This window comes from Arvicanthis niloticus, chromosome Y (assembly GCF_011762505.2).
Source record: "Arvicanthis niloticus isolate mArvNil1 chromosome Y, mArvNil1.pat.X, whole genome shotgun sequence".
Classification (NCBI taxonomy): domain Eukaryota; kingdom Metazoa; phylum Chordata; class Mammalia; order Rodentia; family Muridae; genus Arvicanthis; species Arvicanthis niloticus.
The window spans coordinates 3,160,806-3,182,805 of record NC_133431.1 but is presented as its reverse complement, the minus strand read 5'-3'; the positions used below and the strand labels follow the sequence as shown (position 1 = coordinate 3,182,805).

Below are 22,000 nucleotides of genomic sequence, written 5' to 3'. Positions count from 1 at the left end.
GTTTCCAAATCACAGGTTTTATTCCACGTGGCTCCGCCCCCAGCGCACGTGTCATCGCAGGCCCCGCCCCCAACCCCCCCAACCCCGACCCCACTACCCAAGATGGCCGCCCTCAAGTCCCCGAGTCCCAGCAACCAGGAGGCGGGACTTCCTGCGCGTCACTTCCTGTCTCTCAGTGTCCGGGGTGGGCGTGTCCCAGGCCGCGGCCCCGCCCCCGGCGGCCATTTTACCGGTCCCAGGCCGGGCGGTGCCGGGGCGAGCGTGACCGATCCCGGCCCTCGCGGTGACGCCGCCCGCGCTTCCGGTCCTCGCGGTCGGGGCGGCGCCGTTCGCGCTCGCGGGGTGGGCGGGGCTCCTCGCGCTCAGGCTCCGCCCCCGAGCCCGGCTCCCGGTTGCACTTGTCGCGCTCGGAGCGCGGCCGCGCGTCGCCGCCCCCGCCGTGCGAGGTGGGCGTGGCCTTGGGCGGGGCGTTGTCGGTGATGCAGGCGAGGACCTGGGCGGGGCCCGCGCGCTCCTTCCCCGCCCCCGGGCCGCTTCCTGTCCCCACGACGTCACTTCCTGTCGCGCCGGGCGGCTTCCCGGGGGGTCCCGGGTCACTTCCTGTCCCGCCCGCGTCGCTTCCTGTCGCGCCGACGTCACTTCCTGCCGCGCCCGAGCCGCCCCCGGCGGGCGTGACATCACTTCCTGCCTCCGCGGAGTCGCCGCCCCCGCCCGGGCGCCCCCGGGCCACGCCCCTGAGCGCGTCGAGCACGGGCCGCAGCGGGTCGTCGTCGGGGGCGGGGCCGGGCCGGCGGGCGAGCAGCAGCGACACCAGGCGCTGGCGGAGCTCGCGCTCCCGACGCTGCAGCCCCAGCGCCCGGCGCTTCTCCTCCTCCACGCGGCGAAGCTCCGCCTCCTGCAGCCGCCGGCGCTCGGCCTCCCACGCGCGGCGCCGTCGCTCCTCGCTCTGCGCGCGCTCGCGGCGGCGGGCGGCCTGGGGGCGGGGGCGGGGTCACGGTCGGCCCACTTCCTGTCTCAGGCCCACTTCCTGTCTGTCTCAACCCCACTTCCTGTCTGAAGCCCACTTCCTGTCTGTCTTAACCCCACTTCCTGTCTATCTCAGGCCCACTTCCTGTCTGCTTCAGGCTCACTTCCTGTCTCAGGCCCACTTCCTGTTTATCTCAACCTCACTTCCTGTCTGTTCCAAGGCTACTTCCTGTCTATCTCAGGCCAACTTCCTGTCTGGGACAATGCATAGACTGACTTCCTGTTTTGTACCCACTTCCTGTCTGGTTCAGGCTCACTTCCTGTGGGCGTTGGGCCAGTTTCCTGTTTCTAATGGGTTAGACCCGCCCACTTCCTGTGTGGGGCGGGATAATGAGACCATTTCCTGTCTGCTTTGTGGCCATTTCCTGTGTATCTGACACTCACTTCCTGTCTGGGGTGCGAGAGAAATGACCACTTCCTGTCTCCAACCTGAGACCCACTTCCTGTATTTCAAGGTCACTTCCTGTGTGCTTTGGACCTACTTCCTGTTCTCAGTGGGTTAGACACGCCCACTTCCTGTCTGGAGCACAGGAAATGACCACCTGTGATGAAGGACACGCCCACTTCCTGTGCTTTACATCTACTTCCTGTCTGTGGGTTAGACACAGCCACTTCCTGTCTGGAGCACAGGAAATGACAACTTCCTGTTCGGGTCAAGAGACACGCCCACTTCCTGCGCTTCACGTTCACTTCCTGTCTGTTTTAGAGCCACTTCCTGTGTGTAACTGCTGAGACACACCCACTTCCTGTCTACTTCAAGCCCACTTCCTGTCGGGTTGCAGGCCACACCCACTTCCTGTTCGCTTCACACTAACTTCCTGTCCTCGGTCCCTGACTCACACCCACTTCCTGTGACCCTCAGCCCCGCCCACCCTGGCCCCGCCCCTGGCCCCGCCCCCGGCCCCGCCCACCTCCGCGCGGCCCAGCAGGGCCCCCACGAGCCGCAGCGACTGCAGGTGGCGCTGGGCGAGTGCGAGTCTGCGCTGCTCCCCCCGCGCCCGCTCCGCCCGGCGCCGCCGCTGCTCCGCCCTCTGCTCCGCCCTCTGCTCCGCCCTCTGCTTCTCCTCGCGGCGTCGGCTCCGCCTCTGCTCGCGGCGGCGCAGCCGCTCCTCCCGGCGACGGGCGCGTTCCTGCTCCTCCGCCTCGCGCTGCTTCCTGTGGGGGCGGGGCCGCGGTGAGGTCGGGGTCGGGGGTCGCACTCGGGGTTCACTTCCTGTCTGGGGCCCTGGAAACGCCCACTTCCTGTCCGCTTCACACCCACTTCCTGTCCAGTTCACACCCACTTCCTGTCTGGGGCCCTGGAAACGCCCACTTCCTGTCCAGTTCACACCCACTCCCCGTGTATTTCATTCACTTCCTGTTTCCAGCTCACACAGTGACGTCACCCAGTGATGTCATCAGGACGACGTCACCGGGTGATGTAATCGTGTGTGACGTAAGACGGTGACGTCATCCAGAGTGACGTCATCAGGACGACATCGTAGAGAGCGACCTCATCGGGACGACGTCACGGAGGATGACGTCATTCACAGCGACATCATCACCCACAGCGACATCATTCACTATGACGTCGTCCCGAACGACGTCATCCGAACGACGTCATCCAAACGTCCCCAGCGACGTCGTTCGCTATGACGTCATCCCGAGCGACGTCGTCCCGGGTGACATCACCGTCGTCCAGGTGACGTCGTCACCGACAGCTTCCCGAGCGACATCATCCGGGTGACGTCGTCCGCACGACCTCATCCGAGCGACATCGCGCCGACGACGTCGTCACGACATTTAAAGCGACGGCGTCAGAAAACCGTCTTCTCACGCGACATCGTGTAAGGTGACGTCATCGCCGGTGACGTCATCGCCGGTGATGTCATCTCCCAGACAACGTCATCCCGAGTGAGTTCTCGCACCTCCCGCCCCCCACCGTGCCGACTCCGCCCCCGCTGTGACCCCACATGACCTTTGTGATGACTCCGCCCCCACTGTGACCCCGCCCCCAGCTGTGACCCCGCCCCCAGCCATGACCCCGCCCCCACTGTGACCCCGCCCCCACTGTGACCCCACATGACCTTTGTGGTGACTCCGCCCCCAGCCATGACCCCGCCCCCACTGTGACCCCGCCCCCACTGTGACCACACATGACCTTTGTGGTGACTCCGCCCCCAGCCATGACCCCGCCCCCACTGTGACCCCGCCCCCAGCCGTGACCCCGCCCCTGGCCCGGCCCTGCCCTCACTGGTCCTACGACCGCGCCCAGCCGTGACTCCGCCCCGTGCCCCGCCCCCGCCCTCACCACTCCTCCGACCCCGCCCCCGCCCCTGCCCCGCCCTCACCGCTCCTCCGCCCGCGCCCGCTCCTCCGCCTCCTTCTCGCGCCGCTTCTGCTCCTCGCGCTGCAGCTCGAGCTCCTGCAGCTTCTGCCGCTCCAGCTGCCGGCGCCGGATCGAGGCCTCGCTCAGGTGCTTCGTGGCGTCGAACGAGACCTGGGGGCGGCGCAGGGGGACGACCGTGAGTGACGACGACTGAGCGTGTGAGGCAGGGGGACGACCGTGAGTGACGACGACTGAGCGTGTGAGGCAGGGGGACGACCGTGAGTGACGATGACTATATGTGTGACGCAGGGGGACGACCGTGAGTGATAACATCTGAGTGTGTGAGGCAGGGGGACGACCGTGAGTGGTAAAAACTGACTGTGGCCCCGCCCACCGTGACGTCACAGACCCCGCCCTCCACGACCCGATGACATCGCCCACAGTGACTTCATTCACTATGATGTCGTCCTGGATGACGTCATCTGAACGACATCATGCAAACCTCTCAACCGACGTCACTCGCAGTGACGTCATCCAAACCGCACCCACCCTGACGTCACAGACCCCGCCCCCGAGGCGTCTGCCACCCCACCCGACATCACAGACTCCGCCCCCCAGGCCCCGCCCACTGTGACATCAGAGACCCCGCCCTCCACGACCCAAAAGATCACCATCTGAGGCTCCACCTCAACTTCACCCACCCCAAGGTCCCAGACCCCGCCCCCGAGGCGTCTCCCACCCCCCCGACATCACAGACTCCGCCCCCCAGGCCCCGCCCAGTCACCCTGATGTCACAGACCCGCCCCCGAGTTCCCACCCACCCACCGTGACGTCCCAGGCTCCGCCCCATGAGGCCCCGCCCACCCACTTTGACCTCACAGACCCGCCCCCGAGGCCCCGCCCACCCACCGTGACGTCCCAGACCCCGCCCTCCATGACCAGAAAAGTCACCATCCGAGTGTCCACCTCAACCCCAACCACCCCGAGGCCCCACCCCCTCACCGTGATGTCACAGACCCGCCCCCATGAGGCCCCGCCCACCCACTTTGACCTCACAGACCCGCCCCCGAGGCACCGCCCCCTCACCGTGACGTCCCAGACCCCGCCCCCGAGGCCCCGCCCACCCCGCCCCCGCCCACCTTGATGTTGCAGGCCACGGCCTTGCCGTCCTCGCCCTTGAACATGAGCTTCATGCCGCGCAGGGCGGCCACGGCGCGGGCGGACGCCGCGAGCTCGCGGTACTGCACGAAGGCCTCGAAGTGGAGGTGCCCGCCGAAGCTGAAGGTGTGGAAGCCGCGCCCGCCCGCGTCGCCGCGGTAGGGGTCGAGCATGGGGATGTCCACGTGCCGGATGTCGCCGAACGCCCGGAAGGCCTGGCGCAGCAGGGCCTCGCTCGGACGCTCCGCCGCCGCCGCCGCCGCGCAGGAAGTCCCGCCCCCGGGACCGGAAGTGGGGCCCGGGGCCCCGCCCCCGGGGGCGGAGCCGGCGTCGCGGGGCGCGAACCAGCGGCAGGGCAGCCCCTCCAGGTGGATGGTGTCGCCCGCGTCCTCCCCGGCGGCCCCGTGGGCGTCGCCCCCGCCGTCCCGCTCGCGTCGGTGGGCGTGGCCGTCGCGGGCCTCGGCGGCGCGGACCCGCAGGGCGTCGGCGAAGCCGCTGAGCTTGATGGTCTTGCCGTCCAGCCGGGCCAGCGCCGCCCGCACCAGCGCCCGGTTCTCGACCTCGCCCTCGAAGCGGATGAAGTCCAGGGTGCTCTTGGCGATGCGCAGGGCCGAGAAGGCCGCCGCCGGGGCCCCGCCCCCCTCCGCCCCGCCCCCCGCCCCCGCCCCCGACGCCCCGCCCCCCGGCGGCGACGCCCCGCCCCCGGCCCCGCCCACCATGCCCTTCAGCCGCTCCATCACCTCCCAGTTGGAGATCGACTTCCCCGGCGTCCGCAGCGGCGGCAGCGACACCGAGATCGTCATCCGCGTGATCGGCTTCAGGTACAGGCCGAGCGCCGGGCACAGGGCCACCGCCTCCGACGTGTCGTGCACGATGGTGGCCGCCGACATGGCGCCTGCGGGGGCGGGGAAGGGGGGCGGTGAGGTCAGAGGTCGGGGTGTGACGTCGGGGGGCGGGGCATGAAGTCAGAGGTTGAGGTGTGATGTCAGAGGTCGGGGTGTAAGGTCACGGGGCGGGGCATGAGGTCAGGGGGCGGGGTTATATGTCAGGGGTTGGGGTCTGAGGTCAGGGGTTGGGGCCTGAGGTCAGGGGGTGGGGTCTGAGGTCACGGGTTGGGGTATGACGTCAGGGGGCGGGGTTTGACATCAGAAAGCAGGGTATGACATCAAGGGTTGGGGTCTGAGGTCAGGGGGCGGGGTCTGACGTCAGAAAGCAGGGTATGACGTCAGGGGGCGGGGTTACACGTCAGGACGCGGAGTATGATGTCACGGGTTGGGGTGTGAGGTCGGGGGCGGGGACACAGGTCGGGGGCGGGGTTGAGGTGGGGGTCGGAGTGCAGTGTTGTCACTCTCAGGCCACGCCCACATCATCCGACCATCCAGGCCACGCCCACGATGACATCACCGCAACCACACCCAGTAACTTAAAACCACGCCCACACACCTCCACATCACTCAGGCCACGCCCACAATGACATCACTGCACATAGAGTGACGTAGGTTGGCCTGGGCTCATTTGCATAAATCAGCATGAGCAGGAGGAGCCTCAGCACCTGCACAACCTGCGCGGGTCATTAGCATGGATTTGCATATGACACGGACGAGAGAGGCTAAGGATGTGTTTGTGGGCGTGGCCATCATTAGCATATTAATATTACAGACAAGGCCACGCCCACACTGCAGGCCTGAGGCTGAGCCTGGTCTCATTAGCATAAATTTACATAGATTAGAATACAGCTGGGGGAAACGGGAGGGCTGGGGACGTTCATTTACATAATTCATCATAATCCAGTGCGGCTCATTAGCATAAAACCACAGCAGGACACAGGAAGGGAAAGGTGGTGGGCGGGGCTGCGATGATTAACACACCAAGGCCACGCCCACAGCCTGAGCACCGCCCAGAAGCATCCAGGCTGTCGTCTGATTTGCATAAATTAGCACAAGTCTCAGAGCAGCTCAGAGATGAGGGTGAGGCTAAAATGTCCTGATTTGAATAAATTAGCATGAATTAGAATACAGCTCAGGACAAAGAAGGGGCTGGAAAAAGTGCTTCTCATAAATTAGCATAAATTACAATACAGCTCTGGCCAAAGGAGGGGGCAGAAAGCACCTGGATTGCATGAATTAGCATAAATTATAATACAGCAGAGGGAACTGGGGCTAAAGGGGTGAAAGGACGTGATTTGCATGATTAGCATATATTATAATATATACTATCATACAGCACAGGGAGAGGGGCTGAAAGGACGTGATTTGCATGATTAGCATATATTATAATATATACTATCATACAGCACAGGGAGAGGGGCTGAAAGGACGTGATTTGCATGATTAGCATATATTATAATATATACTATAACACAGCACAGGGAGAGGGGGTGAAAGGACCTGATTTGCATGATTAGCATATATTATAATATATACTATCATACAGCACAGGGAGAGGGGCAGAAAGGACCTGATTTGCATGATTAGCATATATTATAATATATACTATAACACAGCACAGGGAGAGGGGGCTGAAAGGACCTGATTTGCATGATTAGCATATATTATAATATATACTATAACACAGCACAGGGAGAGGGGCTGAAAGGACCTGATTTGCATGATTAGCATATATTATAATATATACTATAATACAGCACAGGGAGAGGGGCTGAAAGGACCTGATTTGCATGATTAGCATATATTATAATATATACTATAATACAGCACAGGGAGAGGGGGTGAAAGGACCTGATTTGCATGATTAGCATATATTATAATATATACTATAACACAGCACAGGGAGAGGGGCTGAAAGGACCTGATTTGCATGATTAGCATATATTATAATATATACTATAATACAGCACAGGGAGAGGGGCTGAAAGGACCTGATTTGCATGATTAGCATATATTATAATATGTACTATAATACAGCACAAAGGTTACTGTAAATACAGACTGGGATCCCTGACCCCGCCCACAGCGGCTTGGCCCCGCCCACTCCCTCGGCCCGGCCCCTCCCACCCTCACGTCACAGCCCCGCCCCACACATAAACCCCACCCACTCAGGAACTGTAAATAGAGGGGGATTTGCTCTGACCCCGCCCACAGCGGCCTGGCCCCGCCCACTCCCTCGACCCGGCCCCTCCCACCCTCACGTCACAGCCCCGCCCCACACATAAACCCCACCCACTCAGTAACTGTAAATAGAGGGGGATTTGCCCTGACTCCGCCCACACGGCCCGGCCCCGCCCACGTCACTCAGTCGGCCTGGCTCCTCCCACACTGACGTCACAGGACGTTGGCTAAGCCCCGCCCACAGGCCGATGGCATCTCAGTAACGGTAAAAACCGACCGGGATTCCCGCCGGCCCCGCCCCCGCGCTGGCCCCGCCCCCCGCCAACGCCCCGCCCCGCCCCCGCCCCCCGCTGGCCCCGCCCCCGCCGCCATGTCTCCGCGGGCGCCTCGTTCCCGCCGCGGCCTCAGGTCGGAGCCGCGGGAGCCGCGAACCCGGACGGAACCGGATGGAACCGGATCCGCGCGGCCCGGGTGGGCGTGGCCTCGGCTCACCGTCGCTAAGCCCCGCCCCCCGCGTCCGTCCGCGCCGCCGCCGCCGCCGCCCGACCCCGCGCTGTGTCCCCGCCGCCGCCGCCGCCGCCGCGGGCTTCTGTGACGCACTTCCGCTTCCGGGAGGGCGGGGCCGCGCCTGCGGAACAGCGGCGGCGGCGTTTCCGCCCAAACACGCGGCGCCGCTTCCGGCTTCCTGAGGGCACTTCCGGTCGCGCTCACCTCTGACCCTGCGGGGCGGAAGCGGACGCGGCTCCCGCCGGAAGCGGCTTCCAGGGACCGGGGGCGTCGGCGCGCGACCCCGGCGCGCTCCGGTGACGTCAGAACCGGCGACGGCGGCCCGCGCGGTTCCCGTGACGCCCCGCGGCTCCCGCCCACCCCGTCGCGCTCCCGTGACGTCAGAACCGGCGACGGCGGCCCGCGCGGTTCCCGTGACGCCCCGCGGCCCCCGCCGACCCCGTCGCGCTCCCGTGACGTCAGAACCGGCGACGGCGGCCCGCGCGGTTCCCGTGACGCCCCGCGGCGCCCGCCGACCCCGTCGCGCTCCGCGTGACGTCACAGCCGGCGACGGCGACCTGCGCAGGACCAGAGCGGCGGCCGCGCGGTTCCCGTGATGCCCCGCGCCGCCCGGCGACCCCGTCGCGGGCTTCTGACGTCACAGCCGGCGACGGCGGCTCGCGCAGGAGCAGAGCGGCGGCGGCGCGGTTCCCGTGATGCCCCGCGCCGCCCGGCGACCCCGTCGCGGGCTTCTGACGTCACAGGAGCGCGACCCAGCCCCGCATCCCGTCAGCGGCCGCACCGGCATCGCCGCCGCCGCGGATCCCGGTCCCGTCGCGCTGTTACTGACGTCAGAAGCCCGCGACGGCGACCCGCGCAGGACCAGAGCGGCGGCGATCGGTCCCGTGATGCCCCGCGGTTCCCGCCGACCCCGTGGATACCAATCGATACTGATCGATTATCAGTCGTCGAGGGGATCAGTAAGTCGTGGCGCAGGCCTTGGTTCCCAGCACTCGGGAGGCTGCGGCAGGGGCATGACGGTGATGGGATGCGGATGACGATCAATGCTCACGATAACCGGTAATCAATGTTAATCAATGACGAATAGTCGATGCTGGTCAGGAACTAAAAATGATCAATAACGATGGTGATCAACGATCGATAATCAGCAGGTATCGCTGATCGGTGATCAATACCGATCGATAATCGATAATCAATGCTGATGGTAATCAGCGACTGATAATCAGCAGACAGTGCTGATCAGTGATCAATACCGATCGATAATCGATAACCAATGCTGATGACAATCAGGGATCGACAATCAGCAGGCATTGCTGATCAGTGATCGATACCAATCGATAATCGATAATCAATAACCAATAATTGATAATCAGTTTTCGATAATTGATAATTAATAATCGATAATCAATAATTGATAATCAATGATCGGTGATTAATAACCGGTGCTGATCCGCAGTCAGTGCGAATCAATCGTGAGCTGGGGCGGATCCTAATCAATATGTAAATGTCAGTGGGACGGAAACACAAGTGCGACGACAGAAAATGCGAAACGTAAAACACGAAGCGAAGCGGACGGAATTGAGATGAAACGAGATGTGAAACGTTAAATATAAAGCGAAATAATGTAAAATATGAAAGTTTTAAATGAGGTAAAAACAGAGGGTAAAATGAGTGAGAAAATAGTGAAATAAGTAAAAATAGAAAAGGGTGAATATAAATCAAATGATTGAAATAAATAAAAATATAAAATATAAATAAATATAAAATAAATATAAAATATAAATAAATATAAAATAAATATAAAATATAAATATAAATATAAAATAAATATAAAATATAAATAAATATAACATAAATATAAAATATAAATAAATATAAAATAAATATAAAATATAAATATAAATATAAATATAAAATAAATATAAAATATAAATAAATATAAAATAAATATAAAATATAAAATAAAATATAAAATAAATATAAAATATAAATAAATATAAAATAAATATAAAATATAAATATAAATATAAAATAAATATAAAATATAAATAAATATAACATAAATATAAAATATAAATAAATATAAAATAAATATAAAATATAAATATAAATATAAATATAAAATAAATATAAAATATAAATAAATATAAAATAAATATAAAATATAAAATAAAATATAACATAAATATAAAATATAAATAAATATAAAATAAATATAAAATATAAATATAAATATAAAATAAATATAAAATATAAATAAATATAACATAAATATAAAATATAAATAAATATAAAATAAATATAAAATATAAATATAAATATAAATATAAAATAAATATAAAATATAAATAAATATAAAATAAATATAAAATATAAAATAAAATATAACATAAAGTAAATAAAATATAAAATATAAAACACGAGACAAAGCATGATTATCATTATCATTATTATCATTATCATTATTATCATTATTATCAATGTCATGACGTATGGGGACAGGAAGTGACGCGTGACGTGTGATATTTAACAATTTTATTTTCCTTACACAGCCAGGTGTAGAATTAAAAGTCCGGTCACATTTTTATTTTACATCTTTAGAATTTATTCTTTAAACTATTTTCAAATTTTAAAATATTCTTATTTATATTTATATCATATTTACAATTTATTTCATTTTACATTTAATATTTGACTTCACATTTTACATTATTTTAAATCTCGATTTACTTTTCTTTTTCTGTTTTATACTTTCTATTTAATGTGTTTTATGTTGTATTTTAATTTTACGTTATATTCATAGTACGTTTTATTCTTTTGTTTTATATTTTACATTTTACTTTATATTTTGAAGTTTAAATTTATTTCATTTTAGTTTATATTTTTTATTTCATTTCATATTTATTCTTATTTTATGTTTTATACTTTAATTATATTTTTCTTATTTTATGTTTTATACTTTAATTATATTTTATGTATATAATTTTTTTCTGATTTTATATTTAATTTTATATCTTAGTTTATTTTTATTTTTCACATTATATATATTCTATTTGATGTATTTTATATTTTAGTTTTATTTTATATTTTATATGTATGTTTCATATTTTATATTTTGTTGTATATTTTAAATTTTAGGTATTTTATATTTTGTTTAATTTTTATTTTTTATTTTATTCATAATATATCATATGTATATTTCATTATATTTTGTACTTTATATTTAATGTTATATTTTATATTATTTCATATTTTATTTTACTGTTAGTTTTTTATTTTCTATTTTCTATATTTCATTTTATGTTTTCTATTTTATTTTATGTTTTATTTATTCACATATATATATTGTATTTTATGTTTATGTTTTTTCTTTTACATTTTATATATTTAAATTTTATTTTATTTTATATTTTATATATTATGTTTTATATTTTATTTTGATGTTAAATTTCATATTTTATATTATATATATTTATATATTTTATACTTTATTTGTTTCGTTTTTAATTTTATATTTTGTATTTGATGTGTTTTATATTTTATTTACTTTTTATTTTATATTTATATTTATATTTATATTTATATTTTATATTTATATTTATATTTTATTTTATATTTAATATTTTATATTATTTATTTTTTTTATATTTTATTTTATATTTATATTTATATTTTATTTTTATATTTATTTATATTTATTTTATATTTATATTTATATATTTATTTTATATTTTATATTTATGTTTTATAAGTTACATTTTGTATTTATTATATATTTTATTTTTAAATTATATATTTTATATCTGCATTTAATTTGACATTTTCTATTATTTATTATTTTAGTTTTTTATTTTATATTTCATATTTGATTTATTTTATATTTTAGTTTTATTTCATATTTTATATTTATGTTTTATATTTTATATTTTATATATATTTGAAATTTTAAATTTTGTTTCATTTTATATTTCATATTATTTACTTCATATTTATACATTTATATTATATGTCTTATTTTATATTTTATACTATTTTCTATTTTAATTCCCTTTTTTAAATTTTATATTTTAAATTTTATATTACTGTATTTTATATGTTATTTCGTTTTATTTTATATTTTATATTACATTTTATTATAATTTATATTCATGTTTTATATTTTATATTTTTTATTCTATTTTAATTTAATTTTAATTTTATATTTTAGCAGTTATATCCGACGTGTTTTATATTTTATTTCTACATTTTATATTCTATGTTTTATAGTTGCTGCATCCGATTGATGAATTAGAAGACGCAGCTTCATCATCTCGACTGTTTTCCGAGTATTTGTTTCCCAGCCGACACAACATGGACACAAATCCACAAGGAACGAGGGTGAGGCCCTGACATATATGTTATAGACATATTTATATATATTACACACATATTTATATATATTATAGACATATTTATATATATTACAGACATATTTATATATTACAGATATATTTATATATATTACAGACATATTTATATATATTACAGACATATTTATATATATATATTACAGACATATTTATATATATTACAGACATATTTATATATATTACAGACATATTTATATATATTACAGACATATTTATATATATTACAGACATATTTATATATATTACAGACATATTTATATATATTACAGACATATTTATATATGTTACAGACATATTTATATATATTACAGACATATTTATATATATTACAGACATATTTATATACATGTTATAGACATATTTATATATGTTACAGACATATTTATATATGTTACAGACATATTTATATATATTACAGACATATTTATATATATTACAGACATATTTATATATATTACAGACATATTTATATATATTACAGACATATTTATATACATGTTATAGACATATTTATATATGTTACAGACATATTTATATATATTACAGACATATTTATATATATTACAGACATATTTATATATATTACACACATATTTATATATATTACACACATATTTATAGATGTTACAGACATATTTATATATGTTACAGACATATTTATATATATTACAGACATATTTATATATATTACAGACATATTTTTTATATATTACAGACATATTTATACATGTTATAGACATATTTATATATGTTACAGACATATTTATATATATTACAGACATATTTATATATATTACAGACATATTTTTTATATATTACAGACATATTTATACATGTTATAGACATATTTATATATATTACAGACATATTTATAAATTTTACAGACATATTTATATATATTACAGACATACTTATATATATTACAGACATATTTTTATATATTACAGACATATTTATACATGTTACAGACATATTTATATATATTACAGACATATTTATATATATTACAGACATATTTATACATTTTACAGACATATATATACATGTTACAGACATATTTATATATATTACAGACATATTTATATATATTACAGACATATTTATATATTTTATAGACATATTTATAGATGTTACAGACATATTTAAATACAATATAGAAATATAATGTATAAAATAAAGATATTCAAATACGTGTATAAGATATAAATATTCATATACGTGTCCTGTAATATATAAATATGTCTCTGTGATATGAATATTCAGATATATGCATGATATATAAACATATAAATATATATAATGTGTATAATATATATAAATATATAAATATGTATAAATGCTTTTGTGACCATAGGTCGGCATTACTCGAAATAAAAGATACGTGAAGAAATAATTCTATCTTTTAATGATGAAGAACTATTTGATTTAATTTAAATTTTTATTTTTAAAATTAATCAAATTAATGATGATGGAAAGAAACTATTTAATTTTTTAATTTAAAATTAATTAATTAAATTTAATTTAATGATGAAGGAGAGAAACTAATTTAATTTTTTAACTTAAAATTAATTTAATTTACTGATGAAGGAAAGAAAGTATTTAAGTTAATTTAATTTTTAAATTTAAAATTAATTAAATTAATTAAAATTAATTTAATGATTAAGGAAAGAAACTAATTTAATTCAATTTATTTTTAATTTAAAATTAATTTAATTTAATGATGAAGAAGGAAAGAAACTATGTAATTTATTTTAATTTCTACAAGCTCACTATTTACTTGTCAATTATTGATCATTATCAGTTATTGATTAGTATTGATGTATTGATCACCGGTTATCGATCGGTATTGATTATCGATCAGCACCGACGGCTGATTAGCAACGCAGTGTAAAAGAAATAACTCTGCTGTCTTGGCGTAAACAGGAAGCGACCGGGAGGAACAGAGTCAGTGACCGGAGAATGAAAACAACGTGGAAGAACACGGCAATTAAGGAAAAAATGTTAATATCAATTGTCAATATTGTAAACATTAATATCGTCATCGGGAGGTTGATCGCGGATATTCTGAGAACGCGGGAGTCAGACGGAGAAAGTTAATTAAAACTAAAAAACCGAAAATGTGCATTTAATTAGAGATTAATACAATTAATAAAACAGCGACGGTCGGTGTCAGGAAAAGTTACCGAGGGTTGCTGGGTATATTTTATTTCAATTTTATTTTATGTTCCATATGTTTATATTTTGTAATTTTGCATTTATATGTTATTTTACATTTTTCATTTAATATTTTATTTTGTATTTTTATTTTATTTTATATTATATTTTACATTTTACATTTTATTTTATGATGTTTGTATTCATTCAATTTTATATTTTATGTTATGTTTTATATTTTACATTTTATATTTTATTTTGTATTTTTATTTTATTTCATATTTTATATTTTACATTTTATTTTATGATGTTTTTATTCATTTAATTTTATAGTTTATGTTATATTTTATATTTAACATTTTATATTTTATTTTGTATTTTTATTTTATTTTATATTTTACATTTTACACTTTATTTTATGATATTTGTATTCATTCAATTTTATATTTTATGTTATGTTTTATATTTTACATTTTATATTTTATTTTGTATTTTTATTTTATTTCATATTTTATATTTTACATTTTATTTTATGATGTTTTTATTCATTTAATTTTATAGTTTATGTTATATTTTATATTTAACATTTTATATTTTATTTTGTATTTTTATTTTATTTTATATTTTACATTTTACACTTTATTTTATGATGTTTTTATTCATTTAATTTTATATTTTATGTTATATTTTATATTTCATGTTTTAAATTAAATTTTACATTTAAATTTTACATTTTATTTTATCACATTTTTATTTATTTTATATTTTATATATATATATTTTATATTTTATATATATATATTTTATATATATTTTATTTCATATTATTTTATATTTCACATTTTATATTTTATATTTTACTTTATCATATTTTTATTTATTTTATATTATATATATATATTTTATATTTTATATATATTTTATTTCGTATTATTTTATATTTTATATTTTACTTTATCATATTTTATTTATTTTATTTATAGGTTTATTTTATATTTCATATTTAATCACTGTGACAGGGATAAATCTCATTGCCACCGCATGAACTCAGAAGCGCCGACGTAATAAATACGTCCTTGTTATCACCGCGTTTAATAAGACAGGAAATCATGGAAGTTACACATAAAATGTAAATCAATATTTTAATTAATTTAATTGATTCAATTAACCTAATTTAATTAATTAATTTACTAGCTGTAGCAAATTACGGTAGTTAGACTTAAAATGAGATTTGATATTTTAATTAATTTGATTAATTTCATTAAGTTAATTAATTTAATATTTTTCGTATTAAATTGATACTAAGGCCACGCCCTTTCCCGTCGGACGTAGAGGGCAGAAGGGTCTCGGGTCAGCTGATCAATAATCGTCTATGATTCATTGGTTATCAATACACATGATCGATATTCGATTATTTATTCGTTAATTTGTTTATTAATTAATTTTAATTTTTTATTTAAATAAAATAATTTTAATTAAATAAAATAATTTTAATTAAATGAAATAATTAATTTTATTTAATTAATAACATATCGATTACATCACGTGCCGTAATCTACTCAGGGTCCAGACCACGTGAGGCTCCGGGCGACTCCTCGCTGCCGAGTTCCCGACGCCACTGCGCTGAAAAGGGAAAAAAAAAATTAAAATTAATTAAAAAAATTAATTAAAGAAAATCAATTAAAAAATTAAAATTAGTTAATTACATTATAACTCTTCCGCAGTTTTTTTTTAGTTTTCTCCTAAATAAGTCAGAATATATTGTATATTTTTTACCTTTTACATTCGAGCTGTTTTATATTTTATTTATATTTATTTTTATATATTTACTTATCGTTATTTTATTTTTTCATTTCACATTTATATCATATTTTATATTTATGTTTTATATTTTACTTTTTATATTTTATTTTACATTTTTAAATTTTAACCGACATATATATATATATATATATTTTATATTTAAAGGGCAGAGGTGACGTCGTCCGCGATCGCAGCCCCGCCCCGTCCACGCTCACGGCTCCTCGGTGCGTGACGGCGGCCGAGCTTTCCGGGTTCGTGTCTCTGTGTGACAGCGATGGGCGCTCACTAGAAACTGTAGCTGTATCCTTAATTATTATCTTATTATTATATATTGTATAATATATATCATATTATTATATATGACATATTTTATATTACATTGATGTTATATTATATGTCAGATATTATATATTATACATTATATATCATTTATTATATGTATTATATATTGAAATATATCATATATTAGATATTAGATATCATATATTATTATGTATATTAGATATTATTTATTATATATGATATACCATTATGTATTATATAGTATTGTATAAGTTCTATATATTATATCATATATTATATTATTGTCACATAAAATACATATTATGTATTATTAAACATATATAATATAAAATTATATATCAATATGTAACATAACATATATAATATATAAAATATAAAGAATATATCTATATATTATTAATTAATTATTTAATATTATTTAATTAATTATAATAGTGATAATAATATATTCAAGTATTACATTACTATAGATTATAATATTATATATTATCATATGTTATATATTAAATATTAAATAGTATATATTAAGTATTATGTACTACATATTATATACTATATATCGTGTTATACGATATATCATCATATATTAATATAAATAATATAATATAGATTAATGGTATATTGATACTAATATTAATTAATTAAAATTAATAATATTGGCAATGATATATCATTATACATTATATGTTATTATTATTTTTTGTATCATTATATATTAATATAAATAATATAATATAGATTAATGATATATTGATACTAATATTAATTAATTAAAATTAATAATATTGGCAATGATATATCATTATACATTATATGTTATTATTATTTTTTGTATCATTATATATTAATATAAATAATATAATATAGATTAATGATATATTGATACTAATATTAATTAATTAAAATTAATAATATTGGCAATGATATATCATTATACATTATATGTTATTATTATTTTTTGTATCATTATATATTAATATAAATAATATAATATAGATTAATGATATATTGATACTAATATTAATTAATTAAAATTAATAATATTGGCAATGATATATCATTATACATTATATGTTATTATTATTTTCTGTATCATTATATATTAATATAAATAATATAATATAGATTAATGATATATTGATACTAATATTAATTAATTAAAATTAATAATATTGGCAATGATATATCATTATACATTATATGTTATTATTATTTTTTGTATCATTATATATTAATATTAATAATATAATATAGATTAATGATATATTGATACTAATATTAATTAATTAAAATTAATAATATTGGCAATGATATATCATTATACATTATATGTTATTATTATTTTTTGTATCATTATATATTAATATAAATAATATAATATAGATTAATGATATATCGATACTAATATTACTTAGTTAATATTAATTAATAATATTGGCAATGATATATCATTATACATTATATGTTATCACTATTTATTATGTCATTATATTATAACACATACTTGCAGTATTTCTTCCTTCCAGGACGCGAGCGGGAACGTGAGGAGCAGCACGGAAACCACGTGATGCGGAGGAGGCGGAGGAAGTGAACCGCGTGTGTGAGGCACAGCCCCGCCCCCGTCACATTCAGATTATCTTATGTTTATGCAGAAGTGCACACGTTCACTGAGCGCCGATATTAAATCTCCCACATCCGGTATCCGGTGAACGGGACAGGAAGATATTGTCAAATAAAATCTGGATTCTGTATATAGATCAACGTCGGACTTGCTTAATTTAATTTGAAATTTAATTTAATTTAATTTAAAGTTTAATTTAATTTAATTTAAAATTTCATTTCATTTAATTTAAAATTTAATTTAATTTAAAGTTTAATTTAATTTAAAATTTGATTTAATTTAATTTAAAATTTAATTTAATTTAAAGTTTAATTTAATTTAAAATTTGATTTTAATTTAAAATTTAATTTAATTTAAAGTTTAATTTAATTTAAAATTTGATTTAATTTATTTTAAAATTTAATTTAAAGTTTAATTTCATTTAAAATTTAATTTTATTTAATTGTATTTAAATTTTAATTTTAATTTAATTTAAATATTTAATATAATTTGATGCATAATAATTTGTGCTAATTTATGCTAATTTATGCCAATTTATGCAAAGCAGCTCCTCTCAGCCCCACCCTTTGGCTTCTGTAAGAATTCTGAGCGATCAGAGAAACACACAGCGAATATCAAGAAAACCCTGAAAGCGTAGAAGCCGCAGTCAGTACAATAAAGTGAGGGATTCACATTTCGTATTATTTCACATTTTGTCTTCTTTAATTTTTTCATGTTTTTTTTTTTATATTTTAAATTTTACATTCAATGTCTTTTATATTTTATTTTATACTCTGTATTTTATGCTTTAAATTTTATATTCAATGCATTTTATTTTCGTATTTTTATATTTTATATTTTTAATTTTACATTCGATGTATCTCATATTCTATATATGTTATATTTTTTATATTTGATGCGTCTCATTCATAATTAATCTTAATCTTTACGGATGTTTGTCATCAGACACAGGCAATTTTTTTTTTTTCTGACAAACTCACACCCTGCGATTCCGATCTTTTATGTTAAGTAAAATAAAATAAATAAAATAAAATAAATAAAATAAAATGAATAAAATGAATAAAATAAACAAAATAAAATAAATAAAATAAAATAAATAAAATAAAATACAATAAAATAAATAAAATAAAATAAATAAAATAAATAAAAAACAATAAACAAATAACAAAACAAAAAACAATAAACAATAAACAAACTGACAAAAACAATAATAAACAATAAACAAACTGACAAACTCTGTCACACCCTGCGATTCCGATCTTTTATGTTAAGTAAAATAAAATAAATAAAATAAAATAAATAAAATAAAATGAATAAAATAAACAAAATAAAGTAAATAAAATAAAATACAATAAAATAAATAAAATAAATAAAATAAAATAAATAAAATAAATAAAAAACAATAAAATAAATAAAATTAATAAAATAAATAAATTAAATAAAATTCATCTCGATGAATAACGATTCGTCCTCTCTTCCATCCGTGCCCACCGAGACGCCGTGAAATTAATTTTAATCGATTATCAGTTCACACTGCGTGCGATCGGCCCGAAACCCCGACTCCGCTGATATCGATTCTTCGTTACTTAACTTGAATTTGTCAAATTCGCTCATGAGATTTATCGATTGAAAACAGTCACTGTGCTTATTATTTAATAACACGTAAAACGCGTGGTTTTTGTTTTTCATGAGAGCGCACGACGTGAAGAAGCGTTTATTTCAAATAAAATCTAGGATTTAAATGTTAAATGTAAAACATAAAATAAAACATAAATGTAAAATATAAAAGAAAGTGTAAATATAAAATATAAATTAAATAAGATATAAACATAAAATATAAAAAAATATAAATATAAAATAAAATGTAAATATAAAATATAAATTAAATAAGATATAAACATAAAGTATAAAATAAAATATAAATATAAAATATAAAATAAACTGTAAATATAAAATATAAATTAAATAAGATATAAACATAAAATATAAAATAAAATATAAATACAAAATATAAAATAAATTGTAAATATAAAACATAAATTAAATAAGATATAAACATAAAATATAAAATAATATATAAATATAAAATATAAAATAAAATGTAAATATAAAATATTAATTAAATAAGATATAAACATAAAATCTAAAATAAAATATAAATATAAAATATAAAATAAAGTGTAAACATAAAATATAAAATAAAATATAAATACAAAATATAAAATAAAGTATAAATATAAAATATAAATTAAATAAGATGTAAACATAAAATTGAGTCATCATTGAGTAGAGGGTGGTTGAGTTTCCGTGTGTATGTGGGCTCTCTGTTGTTTTGCTGTTCTTGAAGACCAGCATTAGGCCATGGTGAACTGATAGGATGAATGGGATTATTTCAATCTTCTTATATCTGTTGAGGCCTGTTTTGTGACCAGTTATGTGATTGACTGTGAGGGAGGTACCATGATGTTCTGAGAAGAAGGTATATTCTTTTGTTTTAGCGTGAAATGTTCTGTACATATCTGTTAAATCCATTTGGATCATAACCTCTATTAGTTTCACTGTGTCTCTGTTTAGTTTCTGTTTCAATGACTTGTCCATTGGTGAGAGTGGGATGTTGAAGTCTCCCACTATTATTGTGTGGGTTTCAATATGTCTTTTGAGCTTTAGTAAAGTTTCTTTAATGAATGTGGGTGCCCTTGCATTTGGTACATAGATGTTCAGAATTAAGACATTCTCTTGGTAAATTTCCCCTTTGATGAATATGAAGTGTCCTTCCTCATGATACTTGATAACTTTTAGTTGAAAGTATTTTATAGAATAATAGGGTGGTAACTCCAGCTTGTTTCTTGGGACCATTTGCTTGGAAGACCCTTTTCCACCCTTCTACTCTGAGGTAGCGCCTGTCTTTGTTATAGAGGTGTGCTTCTTGTATGCAGCAAAATGCTGGATCTTGTTTGAGAATCCAGTCTGGTAGCATGAGTTGAGTCCATTTAAATTGAGATATATTAAAGACAGATGACTCTTGGTTACTGTTATATTTGTTTTTGTGGGTGGCTTTATGTGCTTGTATTTCTCTCCTTTTGGCTTTGTTGTGAGATACTTAGTATCTAGTGTTTTGTTTGGTGTAGGTACCTTCCTTGTGTTGGAATTTTTCTTCTAGGATTCCCTGTAGGGCTGCATTGGTAGGTAGATACTGTTTGAATTTGGTTTTGTCCTAGAATATTTTGGTTTCTCCATCTATGTCGATTGAGAGTTTTGCTGGGTATGGTAGCCTTGGCTGGGGTTTGTGTTCTCTTAGAGTCTACATGACCTCGGACCAGGCTCTTCTGGCTTTCATAGTCTCTGTTGAAACGTCTGGTATAATTCTGATAGGTCTACCTTTGTATGTTAATTGGCCCTTTTCTCCAGTGGTGAATCCTGGTGCTCCTGTCTAAACCAGGAGTCACTTGTAGCTATATCTTGTCCTCCAACCGTCACCATCCTAAAGCTCTGTACACCATTTTAATAGGGTTATTTTGTTCTCTGGAGTTTATCTTGAGTTCTTTGCATATATTGAGTATGGGCCCTTTATCAGATGTAGGTTTGGTAAAGATCTTTTCCCAATCTGTTAGTTGCGGTTTTGTCCTATTGACAGTGTCCTTTG

At 38.8% G+C, this 22,000-nt stretch overlaps 2 protein-coding genes across 10 annotated transcripts; one reads left to right on the top strand and one right to left on the bottom strand.

The window, feature by feature from the left end:
* Positions 1-3: 3 nt before the first annotated feature.
* Positions 4-8,182, bottom strand: Akap17a (A-kinase anchoring protein 17A). The gene is made up of 6 exons (XM_076922162.1): positions 8,053-8,182; positions 5,209-5,387; positions 4,474-5,133; positions 3,357-3,505; positions 1,938-2,181; positions 4-973 (listed from the first exon to the last, which is right to left on the bottom strand). Exons 2-6 carry the CDS (start codon positions 5,380-5,382, stop codon positions 227-229), a joined length of 1,974 nt encoding a protein of 657 aa, XP_076778277.1. The 5' UTR covers positions 5,383-5,387; positions 8,053-8,182; the 3' UTR covers positions 4-226.
* Positions 8,183-8,598: 416 nt separating this feature from the next.
* LOC143437361 (uncharacterized) lies at positions 8,599-21,042 on the top strand. 9 transcript variants are annotated; one of them, XR_013106861.1, is made up of 5 exons: positions 8,601-9,026; positions 12,334-12,444; positions 14,400-14,476; positions 15,614-15,759; positions 16,599-16,684. XR_013106861.1 is itself a non-coding variant. In XM_076922155.1 (5 exons), exons 1-4 carry the CDS (start codon positions 8,763-8,765, stop codon positions 16,663-16,665), a joined length of 519 nt encoding a protein of 172 aa, XP_076778270.1. In that variant the 5' UTR covers positions 8,609-8,762; the 3' UTR covers positions 16,666-16,684; positions 18,263-18,317. The 9 variants fall into 9 exon arrangements, 7 of the variants coding, with proteins under 7 accessions (XP_076778273.1, XP_076778276.1, XP_076778271.1 ...); XR_013106862.1 differs by having other exon boundaries at positions 8,602-9,026; positions 15,650-15,759; XM_076922155.1 differs by lacking the exon at positions 15,614-15,759 and adding an exon at positions 18,263-18,317 and having other exon boundaries at positions 8,609-9,026.
* The last annotated feature ends 958 nt before the right edge of the window (positions 21,043-22,000 follow it).